The sequence below is a fragment of the Phacochoerus africanus genome, chromosome 5 (assembly GCF_016906955.1).
Source record: "Phacochoerus africanus isolate WHEZ1 chromosome 5, ROS_Pafr_v1, whole genome shotgun sequence".
In the NCBI taxonomy this organism is placed as follows: domain Eukaryota; kingdom Metazoa; phylum Chordata; class Mammalia; order Artiodactyla; family Suidae; genus Phacochoerus; species Phacochoerus africanus.
In genome coordinates, this window is record NC_062548.1 from 42,611,068 (window position 1) to 42,626,593 (window position 15,526).

Genomic DNA, 15,526 nt, shown 5'->3' on the forward strand with positions numbered 1-15,526 from the left:
CCAGTGGCTAAGCAAGTTAAGGGCCCGGCATTGATGTGGCTCTGGTTGTTGCTGTCACATGGGTTCAATCCCTGGCCTGGGAACGTACATACACACACACACATACACAAATAACAATGGTGGGCGTTTTTTGTTTTTTGTTTTTTTTGTCTTTTTAGGGCCACATCTGCAGCATATTGAGGTTCCCAGGCTAGGGGTCGAATCAGAGCTACAGCTGTCAGCCTATGCCACAGCCACAGCAATGCCAGATCCAAGCTGTGTCTGCGACCTACACCACAGCTCACAGCAATGCTGGTTCCTTAACCCATGGAGCGAGGCCAGGGATCGAATCTGCATCCTAATGGATACAAGTTGGGTGTGTTACCACTGAGCCCAAAGTTCAAGTACAGCAAAAATCAACTGAAGTTGATGCAGGAGTTCTCACCGTGGCTCAGTGGTTAAAGAATCTGACTAGGAACCATGAGGTTGCGGGTTCGATCCGTCCTTGCTCAATGAGTTAAGGATCCAGTGTTGCCCTGAGCTATGGTGTAGGTTGCAGATGCGCTTGGATCCCACGTTGCTGTGGCTATGGAGTAGGCTGGCAGCTACAGCTCCAATTCGACCCCTAGCCTGAGAACCTCCATATGCCGCGAGAGCAGCCCAAGAAATGGCAAAAAGAAAAAAAAATAAATAAAAAACATATGTATGAACGGACAATGAAATTTGAACATAGTTAATGGCCCCCATTCACAGATGTGGAAACTGAGGCTAAGAGCACTCAAGAGCCTGGGCTGTGGCCTCGGCAACGACAGCGTCGCGCCCACCTGAGACTGAAGCCCTTTCTTCTCAGGTCCTCGCAGCGCAGCTATCTGAGGAGACCCTCAAGCCAGGCAGCACCACCCAGTCCCAAGGAGTCGCGATGGTAACTCCTCTGAGGACAGGGCGCGGGGCACTCTGGGAAATGTAGTCCGGGCCGGTCCCGGATTCCGGCGCCCGCAACTTCCGCTTCCGGCGCACGTGAGCATTTGAGAAAGAAGCTGGAGGGTCGGAGGTAGGTATGTTCAGGGTCTGAGTGCGGGCGAGTTGCAAACCGGCGTTGGTTGTCCTCTTACTGTGTGCGGAACTCTGCTGCTCCCCTTGGTTGTGCGCTGCTGCAGCTCCTTCCCAGGCGCGGAGGTTGAAATTCCGGAGGGGAGGTGGCTTGCGCGTCAGGGCAGCCACCGAGACAGGCGGGACTCGAACCCGGACCTCCTTCTCTTTCTGGCCTCTCTTGGCATGGGGTCCCTGGCGCGCCGCAGAGCGAATTCCACCGAAAAGACAAGGAGAGAGAGTAGAGTGTGGCCAACTGAGTTAGGCCTTGGGATGTCTGCGATATTATTATGGGCTGAGTGGGTTAACCTGGGATTTAGGAACTGGAGTTCTGTAATCAAAAATTTGTGTTCCAGGAGTTCTCGTCGTGGCGCAGTGGTTAAGGAATCCGACTAGGAACCATGAGGTTTCGGTTCGATCCCTGCCCTTGCTCAGTGGGTTAACGATCCGGCGTTGCCATGAGCTGTGATGTAGGTCGCAGACGCGGCTTGGATCCCGCGTTGCTGTGGCTCTGGTACAGGCTGGTGGCTCCAGCTCCGATTCGACCCCTAGCCTGGGAACCTCCATATGCCGCGGGAGCGGCCCAAGAAATGGCAAAAAAAAAAAAAAATTGTGTTCCAGTCCCATTGCTGTGACTTCTTAGCCGTATGACCCTCCCTGGGTTCAGTACTCTAGGAGCTTTAGGGTTTTTTGCTGTTTATTTTTTTAACCTGTAAGGTAGAGATAGAAAATCTCTGGCGCTACTAAATTGGGAACAAACAGTGCGAATGCGAGTTGCCTAGTGCTCCAATTGGTGGACGTTATTCTATCAAGAAGCAGCAGACAGGACAAGGAGTAGGGATTAGAAGTTGTTGAGGTCCTGATAAGGGAGGGCTATGCCTTGACCTGGGAGGCCTTTATCTCCCAGGCAGGGAATAGGCAAAGGCACTTGGCATCTTTGGAAAGGAGACCCTGAAAGGGCACTTCCTGCTTCTCCAGGGCAGTCTTTGTAAGCGATGGAGAGCTGGACGAACCTGGAAGTGGACGCAAAAATTTTCTTCTTGACTAGACTCAGGTTCCTCTGAACTCAACTAGAACCCCCACATTTGGGCTTCCCTGTTCATCTTTGCATTGTCCAAATGTAGCAAGAATCCTGTGGAGCCGGAACCCTCCCTCCCCCAACCTCTGACCCTGATTGGGTTTATTTATTTATTTATTTATTTTTGCTATTTCTTTGGGCCGCTCCCGCGGCATATGGAGGTTCCCAGGTTAGGGGTCGAATTGGAGCTGTAGCCACTGGCCTACGCCAGAGCCATAGCAACGCGGGATCCGAGACACGTCTACAACCTACACCACAGCTCAAGGCAATGCAGGATCCTCAACCCACGGAGCAAGGCCAGGGATCGAACCGAAACCTCATGGTTCCTGGTCAGATTCATTAACCACTGAGCCACGATGGGAACTCCCTGTTTGGGTTTCTTACCCTCTAGTGTCACCCAGGTAATGTCCAGTCACCCTGGCCTGCCCTCAGCAAGAAACTCCTTTTAGCCCTGATGTTTCCTCTTGATAATTTTCTTTCTTTCTTTTTTTTTTTTTTTGTGGGATGCACATGCAGCTTATGGAGGTTCCCAGGCAAGGGATCAAATTGGAGCTGTACCTGCAGGCCTACACCACAGCCACAGCAACACCAGATCCAAGCCTCGTCTATGATCTACACCACAGCTCACAACAATGCCAGATCCTTAACCCACTGAGCAAGGCCAGGGATCAAACCCACATCCTCATGGATACTAGTCGGATTCGTTTCCACTGAGCCACGATGGTAACTCCATTCTCTTAATTTCCATCCATCTCCACCCCTCCCTAGCCTTGTACCTTGGCTATAAATTCCCTCCTTTTCTTCTTGTATTTGGAGTTGAACCAGAGCTCTTTCCATTGCAAAATCCCACTGCAGTGGTCCCTAACAAGGGCTATGGACAGTTTTTTTCTTCGGAAGTGGTTAAAGAAGCCCATTCCTCAGCTATGCCTCTCTGTCTGTCTGTCCTTCTCACGGGCTGGCTCTCCTTTGCATGGTTGGCTTGAGCCCACAGCAGATTTGGGTGGGGGGTGTGGGCTGGACATTGTATCTCTGACTATTTTTCTTCTCGTAGCTCTGGCCTCCTGCCCTTTCTAAGAAAGCCTTTGGAGAGAGTGTTGAAGCCAAGGAGATGCTGATTTCCCTTCCTGAAGTGGAGCCCAGGTGAATGAATGGTCCTTTTGTCTAAATGTTTTCTCCCTAAAAGAGCAACAGCATTGCTGTTTCCCGCCCCCCGGTGTGTTTTCTTTCCTATCACTGTCACCACCCGTGTCACTTTTTTGTCTGTGTACAGGTAGACCTTGAACATGCTGCCACTTTGGCTCCAAACCACTGCTGTGAAGCCAATATTGCAGTAAAGCAAGGCACATGAATTTTTTGGTGTGCCTTGGTGTGGCTAAGGATCTGGCATTGTCACTGCAGCAGCTTGGGTCACCACTGTGGCATGGGTTGGATCCCTGACCTGTGAACTTCTGCATGCTGTGGGCACAACCAGAAAAAAAAACTTATTTTCACACTATACTGTAGTGTATTAACTGGGCAATAGCATTATGTCTAAAAGATCTATACACCGTAATTTAAAAATACCTGATTGCTAAAAATTGCTAACCCTTGTCTGACAACGCACAATGCAGGTCGCCACACACTTTCAATGTGTGAAAAAGGCAGTATCTGCAAAGCATGATAAAGTGCAATAAAATGAGGTCTGCCGGTACCTCCCTGTTTATGCCAGATACAGCCCAGAGACCTGTCAGTGTGTTTTGTTTATCTCACACGGGATTTAAACCCTTTTTGGGTTTACATTCAAAATGAGGAGTTTTCACCTAAACATCCAGATGTCTGGCTTAAGGGGTGGGGGTTGTATTGGCTGGCAGCACAGCGCCTGCATCCCCCACCGCTTCCTGCAGCCTTGACCTCAAGGCCTTGCACCTGCCCCATCTGCCACACGGCACTGCTGTTTCTCGTAGAGACAGGTTCCTCACTCATGTCACTCTCACACACAGTGATGCAGAAGAAAGACCAAGAGGGATACGTGTTTTAAGAAAAGTGGGCAAACAACAACACACACAGACACACACACAAAAGGGTTCCCATCATGGCTCAGCAGAAACAAACCCAACTAGCATCCATGAGGATGCAGGTTCCATCCCTGGCCTCACTCAGTGGGTTAAGGATCTGGCATTGCTGTGAGCTGTGGTATAGGTCACAGATGTGGCTCAGATGTAGGCTGGCAGCTATAGCTCCCATTTTGACTCCATATGCTGTAGGTACGGTCCTTAAAGGACAAAACAAAACAAACAAACAAAAAAGAAAAGTAGGGAGTTCCAGTTGTAACTCAGTGGTTAAGAACATGACTACTATCCATGAGAATGTGGGTTCGATCCCTAGCCTTGCTCAGTGGGTCAGGGATCCAGCATTGCTGTGAACTGTGGTGTAGATCACAAATGTGGCTCAGATCCTTCGTTGCTGAGGCTGTGGTGCAGGCTGAGAGCTGCAGCTCCAATTTGACGCCTAGCCTGGGAACTTCCATGTGCTGCGGGTGTGGCCCTAAAAAGCAAAAAAAGAAAAGTGGAATGGAGTTGTGGCTCAGAGGTCACAAACCCGATTAGTATCCGTGAGGACACGGGTTTGATCTCTGGTCTCTCTCAGTGGGTTAAGGACCCAGCGTTGCCTTAAGCTACGGCATAGGTTCCAGATGGAGCTCACTCCTGCATTGCTGTGGTGTAGGCCCATGGCGACAGCTCTGATTGGACCCCTAGCCTGAGAACTTCTGTATGCTGCAGATGTAGCTCCAAAAAGACAAAAAAAAAGTGGGAGAGGGGACACAGCTTTTTTTTTTTTTTTTTTGGTCTTTTTGCCATTTCTTGGGCCGCTCCCACGGCATGTGGAGGTTAACAGGCTAGGGGTCGAATTGGAGCTGTAGCCACCAGTCTACGCCAGAGCCACAGCAACACAGGATCCAAGCCACATCTGCGACCTACACCACAGCTCACAGCAACACCAAATTCTTAACCCACTGAGCAAGGCCAGGGATCGAACCCGCAACCTCATGGTTCCTAGTTGGATTCGTTAACCACTGAGCCACGACAGGAACTCCTGACACAGCTTTTTTTGAGGCCATCAGTGTCAATAGTCCAGAACTACCTTCCTCCCTGACCCTCGTGGGTGTTTGAGCAGGTGACCTCAGGTCTGGAGTGGGTGGTGGTCTGAGGGGAATCTTTTGCCATTCCCGGGAGTGGTGGTGTTAGGGGGTCAGGCCTTGTGCTCTGCACTGAACTGCGCCCCCCCAGAATTCACGCTGAAGCCCTAACCCCGCAGTGTGACTGGAGATGGGGTCTATGGGAGGTAATGAAGGTTAAAGGAAGACAGGTCACTCTTTGCACCAAGCGGGGACGCGGAGAAGGTGCCATCTACAAGCCAGGAAGAGTGCTCACCAAGCTCCTTCATCTTGGACTTCCCACCTCCAGAACTGTGAGAAATAAAAGTCTGTGGGTCAAGCCCCAGTCGGCCAGTCTGTGGGATCCTGGTGCAGCCACAGGCTGTGCTGCTGTGTGTTTTTCCCCAGAGAAGCGGCGTGAATCTTCTGATGCTGAGCCAACCCCGGGCCGCCTGTGGGCAGGAGAGCTTAGCTGCTGTTATCCCTGGGGAACGGCTTCTGAGTGCTCCCGGTGGTCCTGGCTTCCCCTTCCTCCACCACATGCCGCCTTTGCCCATGGCGCCTTCTTCCTGGGGGTGCCTCTCCCTCAGCCGATCATGCTCTGCACGCCTCTTCTATCGTCTGCTTCTCATTGAACTTGCTGGCCACAGGGCAGACAGTTTCAAATGCTGGGTCATTTGAGGTGTAAACCGTGGATATCTCCGCCTCCCTCTTAATGGATGGATCCTCTAGTCGGTCTAAAATTTAATCATGGAAACAAAACACGGCCAGACTGACTCCAAGGGGAGATTTTGGAGCATTGCACTGCAAACACTGCTATCCTGCATCCTTTCTGAGAAGGAAAATAACAAAGCAACGACTGTGTGCCAAGCACTCTTCTGTCTCACCCTAGAGTAAATTTTTTTTGTTTTTTGTTTTTTTGCTTCTTAGGGCCACACCCACGGCCTATGGAGGTTCCCAGGCTTGGGATTGAATCAGAGCTACAGCTGCCGGTTTACGCCACAGCCACAGCCATGAAGAATCCAAACCCCACCTTCAACCTACACCACAGCTCACGGCAACGCCAGATCCTTAACCCACTGAGCCAGGCCAGGGATTGAACCTGCGTCCTTGTGGATGCTAGTTGGGTTTGTTAATTGCTGAGCCACGACAGGAACTCCTCACCCATTTATTTATTCAGCCATTCAGCAAATATTTTCTGAGCATCTACTATATGCCTAGCAAATCTGCCTAGGGTGTCAAGAAAAGCAGAGGAGCCCTGGTTGGCCATCTTAAAGGAGAGGAAAAAAATGTGTGTGTGTGTGTATTCCTATATATATGTGTACTCATGGCTTGCAGAAGTTCTTGGGCCAGGGGGAACACATGAAACTCATGCCCCACAGCAGCAACCTGAGCTGGAGCAGCAACAGTGCCAGTTCCTTAGCCCACTGCGCCACCAGGGAACTTCCAAGAAACAGTTCAGATATTTACTCCAAGACAGAGCTCTGATTACCTGGCTGGCAGTCCAGTTTGCCTTTAGGAAAGTGGACCAAGCAGCAGGTTCTGGAGTCTACTTGCCTGAGTGTGTCTGGGCTCTTCCACTTTCCTGACTGTGTGGCAGGACTCTGCACCTCTCTGAGCCTCAGGTGACGTGTCTAAAATCTGGGTCATGATGATATCAACATGATAGTCATCCTGAAGATGTACATGACAATAAAAACACAAGATCCATGGACTTAAGAAGTACTTAAATCATGAGCTTTTATTGCTAGTTCACGGAGCCCTTAGAAAAGGTGTAGGAGTTCCCGCTGTGGCACAGTGGAAGCAAATCCAACCAGGACCATGGGGTTGCGGGTTTAATCCCTGGCCTCACTCAGTGGGTTAAGCATCCAGCGTTGTCATGAGCTGTGGTGCAGGTTGCAGAGACAGCTTGGATCCCATGTGGCTGTGGCTGTGGCTGTGGTGTAGGCTGGCAGCTGTAGTTCCAGTTTGACCCCTAACCTGGGAACCTCCATATGCCGCAGGTGCGGCCCTAAGAAGCAAAAAGAAAAGAAAAAGGTGTAAAAAATACCCATTACATTTCAGTTTTGGAAAACCGTAGTTCTCTGATGACTCATAGATAATTGAGCTAAACACTTTGACTTGTACTGAATTGTTGGTTCTCAGTCATTTGGGAAATTTCTACCAAAGATGACTCAGAGTTTTAAAGCTCTTGAGTGCAGACTGTGTTTGCCAGCTTCTGTGAGTGTGAGGATGCCGTTTTATTTTATTTTACTTTTTATTTATTTTTTGTTCTTTTGTCTTTTTAGGGCCGTACTCAGGGCATATGGAGGTTCCCGGGCTAGAAGTCGAATCGGAGCTGTAGCCGCCGGCCTACACCACAGCCACAGCATGTGTGGGATCTGAGCCGCATCTGCGACCTATACCACAGCTCACGGCAACACCGGATCCTTAACCCACTGAGTGAGGCCAGGGATGGAACCTGCGTCTTCATGGATGCTAGTCAGGTTTGTTAACTGCTGAGCCATGGTGGGAACTCCTGAGGACGTCATTTTAACTTGAAAGGTTTTGTAAACCCCATAAACACTATGAAAACAAGCTATGTTTACATGTATGAATAATAATCTGTGATTATGGATAAACGCATAACTATAAATACTGTTTATTCAGCCTATAAACAGTGCCTGGTGCCTTGATGAATTGTGGACCTCTTAGAGGAATTCCAGGCCCTGGGCACCCAAGATCCGCAGACTGAGTCCTGCATACTTTATCCCAGCATGGTTGCCCGGTCATGAGCCAATGTTGACGGAGCGTCTGTTACATGCTGGACGTCATCATAGGTCCTTTCCAAGCCTGATCTCATCAAAGCCCATCCATCAGCTCTCAGAATTTGGAGGTACAATGATGCCCATTTTACAGATGAGGCAGAAGTAAGGCTTCCCCAGTTAATAAGTCGTGGAGGCAGATCTGAAACTCTGGTTTGGGTGTACATTAGTGTAGGCCCAAATTCATCCTGGTGTACACTGGTTATGGGCCACATGTTTGTGTCCCCCTCAAAAGAGAATTAAGAGGGAGATCTGGGGCAAGGTAGAAATTTATTCTTGCAATCTCTCTTGGTTGTAGTCGCTGAGAACGGCTCAGAGAGGAGAGGGTCAGGACTACACTAGCCAGCCCTTGGTCCCTATCTGGCCTTGCTAATTGTACATATCTGGCTCCGAGGTGAAGACAAGACACACGAGGCCAGGGCCCCACAGCTACCCAGGAGGCAGTTAGAAATGGGCAGGTGTGGGGCAGCCTTGAAAACACTGGCATCCCCACACCTGTCTGCCCCTCCAGATAGAGCCCAGAGTGTCCTGCAACCAGATGGTTGTCCAGGCCTATGGAACCTCCTGGTTCTCCCTCAGATTCTCCATTGACCTCTTCTGTTTTCCTCCTTTTCCCTCTTCCGCTTTGGTCTGTTCTCTCTCCTTCCTCCCCCACGACATCCCCACCCGTGACTTGTTCACATCATCCCTTTCTACACCTTCCCCTGAAGCCGACTGAATGGCTGGCTTCTTGTGCTGAGCTTGAGTGCCAGTGCTCTGAATGGCTCCACCCCTGGGTCTTGGTTCCTCTAAGATCCTGGCCTTCGTGACCAGCAGCCCCAGACTGTACGGAGAAAATGAGGCACATGTGGTCCTGCCTCTCCTCCAGCTCCATCACAAGGCTGTCCCCAAATCTGACATCTCCCCTTAGAAATGCCTCCCACCAGGGATGGGTGGGCTCCTGAAATCAGTGGTGGGCAGCCCAGGGTCTTGCTCTGCCTCTGTGCTCACAAGAAAAACTGGATATTGGATGTCGGGGGCAACAGTGGAACATGAGAGCGCATGGTGAATAGATGTGGAAGAAAGAAAAGCCAGTGGGAGGGTTAGTTAAGACACTAGGCCTGGGGATGTCAGAGCTGAAGGGGATGCCAGGGCTGTCATTACGTCAATGACAATGTTTAGGACACTTTTTTTTTAAGGGCTGCACCTGTGGCAGAAGGAAGTTCCCATGCTAGAGGTCAACTTGGAGCTGCAGCCTTCCGCCTACACCACAGCCAAAGCACTGCCAGATCCTTAAACCACTGAGCGAGGCCAGGGATCGAACCCCCATGCTTGTGGATACTGGTTGAGTTTGAAGCCTGCTAAGCCACAATAGGAACTCCTGTTTATGACACTCTTATCACTCACACACCCAGCCCTCACCACCTGCTTAGACCTCCCTGCCTGCCCAAACCTCCCTCTCCCTGGCTCCATAGGGACACCAAGGACTGACTGTCCAGTTCACCTCCTGTTCACACTGCTGGCTGGACACAAAGCAGTGCCCCTGCTCTGCCTTTACTGCGTGTGTGTGACCTTGGGCGGGTCACTGAACCTCTCTGCACCTCCATTTCCTCATCTATAAAATAGGGATAATAGTACCTCCCTCCTGGGATTGTTTCAAAGATGAACTGATTTAATAATGGCAAAGCGCTTAGAATATAGTCTGCCACATACATAGGACTATCTAAAAAAAAAAAGTAAATTTCCAGGGTCTCCTCCACCGTGGCCAGGGAGGGTGCCTAGGAGGGTGGATGGAAGGGAAGCAGGGAGGATGGTCCAGAAGCTGCGAAGCCCCAGAGCACTCGCGCATGCTCACTGAAGGTCGTCTGCGAAGCCTCCCTCGACCCACCTACCTACTCCCGGTAGTGGTTCAGCCGAGGTGGAACTACATTACCCACAATGCATCTCGCGGGCTCGTCCGCAGCCCTGACAGGCGGTACAGCCATTAGGACAAGGAGTATGTTACCCAGAATGCCTCCAGTGGGCCCGCTTATCCAGGCTCATTCCCGCCCTCCTCGGCCGGCTCAAGGTGCGAGGACTGCATCACCCACAATGCTTCCCGGCCACGTGGGGTTTGCCTGAGCAGGGGACGCGGGCTCAGCCAATGGTCGCCGCCGACGGACCTGGGTCTGCGCCCTACGTGTTGTGGACCTCGGTTCTGGTCCGCCGAGCCCTCCGCGTCCAGTGTCCCGCTCCTGGCCCGGCCCGCCACGCAGGGCGCGCCCCGAGCCGCCTCCAGGTCGCAGCGCTACGGGTGAGTGTGGTTGCGGGCGTAGGGTCCCAGCTGGAGCTTCTCTCCCCGAACCGCCCCAGAGCTGGTTTGTGCTCGGTCTCGGTCGCCGCTCATCCTCCAGCTGAGGGGTCAGGATGTCGGTTCCTAACTCTCTCAAGACTCTGGAGTTGGAGGGGCCTCGGTGGCCATCCATTTGGTGGGGTCCGCGGAGGGGTTTCAGGCTTGCTGAGCCCGAAATCGGGGTCAAGTTGGGACAGAATCTGGTCCTTCTGGGCAGGAGAGGCCCTGGTTCTCACCGTATTCCCAAAGGGACCACATCCAAAAACGGTCATCTGTAATACTGAGAACTCAGCGTGAATCCACCTTTAACCGAGTTCCAGGCACTGGGCTAAAATAAACCCATTTCAAACATCCTGTTAAGTTCTCTCAGCAACCTGTTTGTAGATGGCGTCACCATCTCTTAAAATGAGGAACCGAGGTCCAGAGAGCTGAAGCACTTTTACTGGGAATTAGAAGATTAGTTGCAAAAACAGCGTGATCTTCTTTAACCCTTACCTTTTGCCAGTGTGGGCAAGTTGGCCTTGGGGCCAGGGCATGGGCTTATGAGTGCAAACCCTTATCCAGCCCCCAGTGCTGCACCCTGCATGACTTTATTGTTTCTCCACAGAACCTTGAAAACACCTTTCCCGGTGTCTGGCCAGAGATATACGTAGAGACTGGTTTGATTCCCCCAGACCAGAGAAGGAGCAAGGCCCAGCAGGAGCAATGGCAGACTCTCCCAGCCTCCAGCAGCCACCACCCCCACCCCTGGAGCAGGATGAGATCCTGATTGCGAAGGTGGAGGAGGACTACTGCTGGGAAGAGGAGCCGTCCGTGGAGACAGAAGACCCGAGTCCAGAGACCTTCCGCCAGCTCTTCCGGCTTTTCTGCTACCAGAAGGTGGCCGGACCCTGGGAGGCCCTGAGGCGCCTCTGGGAGCCCTGCTGCCGCTGGCTGCGGCCCAAGCTGCGCACCAAGGAGCAGATCCTGGAGCTGCTGGTGCTGGAGCAGTTCCTGACCGTGCTGCTGGGGGAGATCCAGGCCTGGGTGCGGGAGCAGCGGCCGGAGAGCGGTGAGGAGGCCGTGGTCCTCGTGGAAGGGCTGCAGCGGGAGCCCAGGAAACAAAGGCAGCAGGTGAGGCGGGGGGCATTTTGGCCCTGAGATGAGGAAACAGGGCCCTGCTGCTGAGCTCTGCATCTGTAGATTCCTTGGGTCCTGGTGCTCTGGCCAGCCTCCTTGCTCATTGGGAGGGCCTGGGGCTGGCTGGACGCTGAATCAAAGAAGGCAACTTCAGAGTGTTTCTCAGCCTTGGCCAACGGGTCTCCACCCGTTGAGTCACCACCATAGTCCCTCAAGCCCTTTCTAAGCTGGGTGGACTGGTTCATTAACACCACCCCAGTACAGGCCAGTCACAGGTTTTGATGGGAGGGATGCTGAAGACTGTCCAAGGCAGGGCCTTGAGAGTTGGAGAGATGCCCAAAGAAGGGGCAACCCTGGGAAGAAAGACCAAGGGCTGGTGGGTGCCCACATTAGAGCCCCCAGGTGTTCCAGTCTCCCCAGAGCTATGGCATTCAATATGATAGCTACCAGCCCTGTGTGGTTTTTTAAGTTAAAATTAAATAAAGTCTAATGCTTAAGTCACACTGACCACGTTCCAAGGGCTCTGTCATCACTTGTGGCTAACAGCCACTTGCTGGAGAAGGACAGCCCAGATCTGGGGTACTTCCATCCCAGCAGAAAGTTCTGCAGAGGAGTTCCTTCTGTGGTGCAGTGGGATCAGTGGTATCTTGGGAGCACTGGGATGTGGGTTTGATCCCTGGCCCGGCAGTGGGTTAGGGATCTAGTGTTGCCACAGCTGCAGCTTGGGCTGAAACTGTGGCTCGGATCTAATCCCTGGCCCAGGAACACCATATGCTGCAGGGCGGCCAAAAAAAAAAGTTCTACAGAGAGCACCCCCGTAGAGCAGTCTCCAACTCCTTCTAACCAAATGTGGGGAGTGGAATGTCTCTTACAAATTTCTGCTGATGATATATTTGGCAAATCCTGCAGGTCACCTTTGTCTCCACTGGCCACACACTGCTGTTCTTTTGCATTTGGCGAGACAACCCCACCCCCCACCCCCAAAACTTGATCACAAGGTGAGTTGAGTGCAGTAAGCAAATCCTGCCTTTGTGGTGGCCAGCAAGAACCAGGAGCCCTTCTCTGTTCCTCTCTCCTTGGTGTTGGCTTTCCTCTGCCACTGTGCACCCCGCAATCTCTGGGGACTGTCTCCTCTCAGAGCTGTGGAATGTTGAGCCTGAGACAGGGTCCCTGATGCTGATTTCACAGTTCCCGGGGTGTGTATCCTGTCCCAAGTACTGTTGCAGAACTCAGTAAACTGAGACCCAAGTTCATCGGATTCACCTTCTCTGGAATTAGGAAATAGATAATCCCAGGGGAGCTGCAGACAATTATAAAAAATGTAGCAAGTGCAGTAAGTTAAACTTCCAAAATGAGACCCAATTCAGGGCTCTCCTAACCCCAGTCTTTCTGGAGCACCAAGAAAGGAAGGGTGAGAGTGGCAGTGACCCTGACCCAGTGTGATGGGAACAGACCGCAGGGTCTTAGGCCTGGAGCTTGAGCTCTTCCCGGATCACGTGCCTCCTCCCTGGGGGCTGGCTGGAGGGAGGCGTGTGGAGGGCTGCAGAGGTCATCAGACACGACAAGGCCGCCCAATGGGGAGGCAGAGCCTGGGGACAGGATGGCCAGGGTGACTGAGACCAGAGGGGTTGGGAACTGGTGGGCAGACCTCTGTCTGCCTACAGGATCCAGAGGTGCTCCCTGACGATGCACTGCCCCATGAGGCAGGGGAGTGGTTCTTGAAATGCCAGGCAGAGGCCCGGCCAGAGGAGCTGTTGCTTGAGGAAGGGGCTCAGCACTCCCGCCAGCAGCGCGCAGCCCAGCTGAACCAGAGACCAAAAAGAGGCCCCCAGCTCTGGCCAAAGAAGGGTGAGTAGCTGCCCCTCTCGAGGAAAGAAAAGCCCTGCACCGGGGAGGGGACGGGGCAGGAGTGTGACAGAGGGTCAGGCCTGCGTGCCTCAGGGGGCAGGCTCCCTGCGGGGTGAGCATCAGGGAGCAGCTGGACCTGTCCAGCCTTCGCTGCCACGCTGCAGGTGGGCGACTCTGTGCTCCTTCCCCAGGCCCAGCGGCTTCCCGGCATCAGGACATGGCGGTGCTGGCCACCTTCCTTTCAGCCTGGTCCCAGGTGAGCAGGGATTCTGGACCAGCAGCAGCATCCCACTGCATCCCCACACCCTTCTCTCCTGCGGCCAGGTCCCAGGGCGTGCGAGGCAGACCTTCCCCTCCTGGGAAGTCTTACCTGCTTTCAGGTGCTGCTTGGGCATCAGGTGTGTCCTGGAGGATTCTGGGGTCCCACTGGTGAGCTAGGGCTGTTGGTTCAAACCAGCTGTATGTTCTGGGATCTGGGTAAAAATAGGTTTGCCCTCTAGCTCTGGTCTGGCATCAGAATCTCTTTTGCTTGTTTGTTTCAATAACAGCCTTATTGAGAACATTTTCATCGTCTTCCTAAAATACCCACACCTCTTAGCAGTTGCTCACATCCGCCTCCCTCCATCTCTCTGTCGCTTTGGATTGGCCTCTTTTGGATCTTGTTTGCTTGGGTATTAATCATACGGCCATGGATCTGGGAACCACTGGCCTGGAGGCATCCTGAAGTCCTCAGGTCTCCCCGTTTGGGTCCCAGAGCTGGCTTGAGCTGAGGCAGACCCCAGTGGCTAAGATCTTGGTGGGTCCAACTGCCCGGCGCAGCCCATGTCCGTACCTCTCCAGCTCTGCAGCAGTGTCCTCCCGAGGAGCAGGCTCCAGCCGTGTCTGCGCCAAGCCTGGAAGGAGCGGGTGGGTAATGGCCAAGGGAGGGGAAGAAGTGTGGGGCCATGAGCAGGACCTGCCCTTGGCACACGAGAGGAGGGGACCAGTAAACCCACAGGCTGGCCCAGCCCAAAGGGGCAGTGGCACGGGACGAGTGAGCTGCATTCCAGCAGGTGCCGCTGACCTTGGAGGACATGGCCATGTACCTGACCCAGGAGGAATGGGGATGCTTGGACCTGGCTCAGCAGGGCCACGGCTGCGGTGTCCCGCCAGAGGATGAGGGTAACGTGCGGAGAGACCCTGGCTTTGTCCGTCAGACACTGTGCTGTGTCTCTGACTTAGGTGAGTCTCAGGGAGGGCGGCGCTCCCCTCGGGCTGGCTGTGGGGCTGTGGTGGCCTCCAGGCCCCGAGGCCCAGGCCAGCTACTTGCTGAGCACCTTCCCTGGCTCCACCCCACCCTTCAGGAGGGGGTCCAGTAGTTCTCAAACGTTAGTGACCTGAGGAGTCGCCCAAGGAGCCTGGTAAAAATAGGAACTCACGGGCCCTGCGCCCAGGGGCTGGTTCAGTGACCTGGCCATTCCCTAGCGAGCTTGCCAGACAGCCCCCTGCATGCAGCCGGCACTTCCAGGGTTGCTAGTGTCCCATCCGTGGCCCAGCTGCAGTGGGGGCTGTGTGAGTGCTGGCTCACATCCCAGGCAGATGCCCAGATCTGTCCTGGGCTCCTTCACCCACGCACTGTCCACTGCTGGTTCAGCCTCTGTGCCGTCCTAAGCCCACAAGCGCAGGGCCTCCCTTCACCACCCCACGCTGCCCTGCCTCGGCTCATCCTGCCACACTTGGCACCCACCCACTCCCTGAGATTTTTTGAAGGAATTGAGACCCTGCTTTGTGTCAGTTGGGGTTCTTCAGAGAAACAACCAATAGGATGTATGTGTGGGAAGAGATTTAATTTGAGGAATTGGCTCGTGATTGTGGAGGCTGGCGAGTCTGAAACCCATACAGCAAGCCAGCTAGCTGGAAACCCAGGCCGGATTTCTTGGCTGCTGTCTCGAGGCAGAATTCCTTCCCCGGGAAACCTCACGTTTTCTCTTAAGGCCGTCAGCTGATTTGGTGAGGCCCACCTGCCAGGGTGGAGGATAATCTGCTATTTTTAGAGTCAACTGATTTTACATGTTAATCACATCTGCAAAGTCACTTCTGCTGCAACATCTAGATTGGTGTTTAACCAAACAACGACACCGTAGCCTGACTAAATTGGCACAGAAAATTAGCCATCACATGGTTTC

The 15,526-nt window shown here is 53.1% G+C and overlaps 1 protein-coding gene across 4 annotated transcripts; it reads left to right on the top strand.

Moving 5' to 3' along the window:
* Positions 1-973: 973 nt before the first annotated feature.
* ZNF500 (zinc finger protein 500) lies at positions 974-13,617 on the top strand. 4 transcript variants are annotated; one of them, XM_047780619.1, is made up of 6 exons: positions 974-1,030; positions 3,198-3,286; positions 11,002-11,507; positions 12,423-12,511; positions 13,178-13,361; positions 13,553-13,617. In XM_047780619.1, exons 3-5 carry the CDS (start codon positions 11,100-11,102, stop codon positions 13,233-13,235), a joined length of 555 nt encoding a protein of 184 aa, XP_047636575.1. In that variant the 5' UTR covers positions 974-1,030; positions 3,198-3,286; positions 11,002-11,099; the 3' UTR covers positions 13,236-13,361; positions 13,553-13,617. The 4 variants fall into 4 exon arrangements, with proteins under 4 accessions (XP_047636575.1, XP_047636576.1, XP_047636574.1 ...); XM_047780620.1 differs by having other exon boundaries at positions 984-1,034; XM_047780618.1 differs by lacking the exon at positions 974-1,030 and adding an exon at positions 2,833-2,869.
* The last annotated feature ends 1,909 nt before the right edge of the window (positions 13,618-15,526 follow it).

Excerpts from the sequence above, each read along its gene's own strand:
- ZNF500 (XM_047780619.1), top strand. The coding sequence starts at position 11,100 with ATGGCAGACTCTCCCAGCCTCCAGCAGCCACCACCCCCACCCCTGGAG. Across the intron at positions 11,508-12,422 it reads CCAGGAAACAAAGGCAGCAG|GTCACCTTTGTCTCCACTGG; the intron begins GTGAGGCGGGGG and ends CAAATCCTGCAG. Across the intron at positions 12,512-13,177 it reads CCCCAAAACTTGATCACAAG|GATCCAGAGGTGCTCCCTGA; the intron begins GTGAGTTGAGTG and ends GTCTGCCTACAG.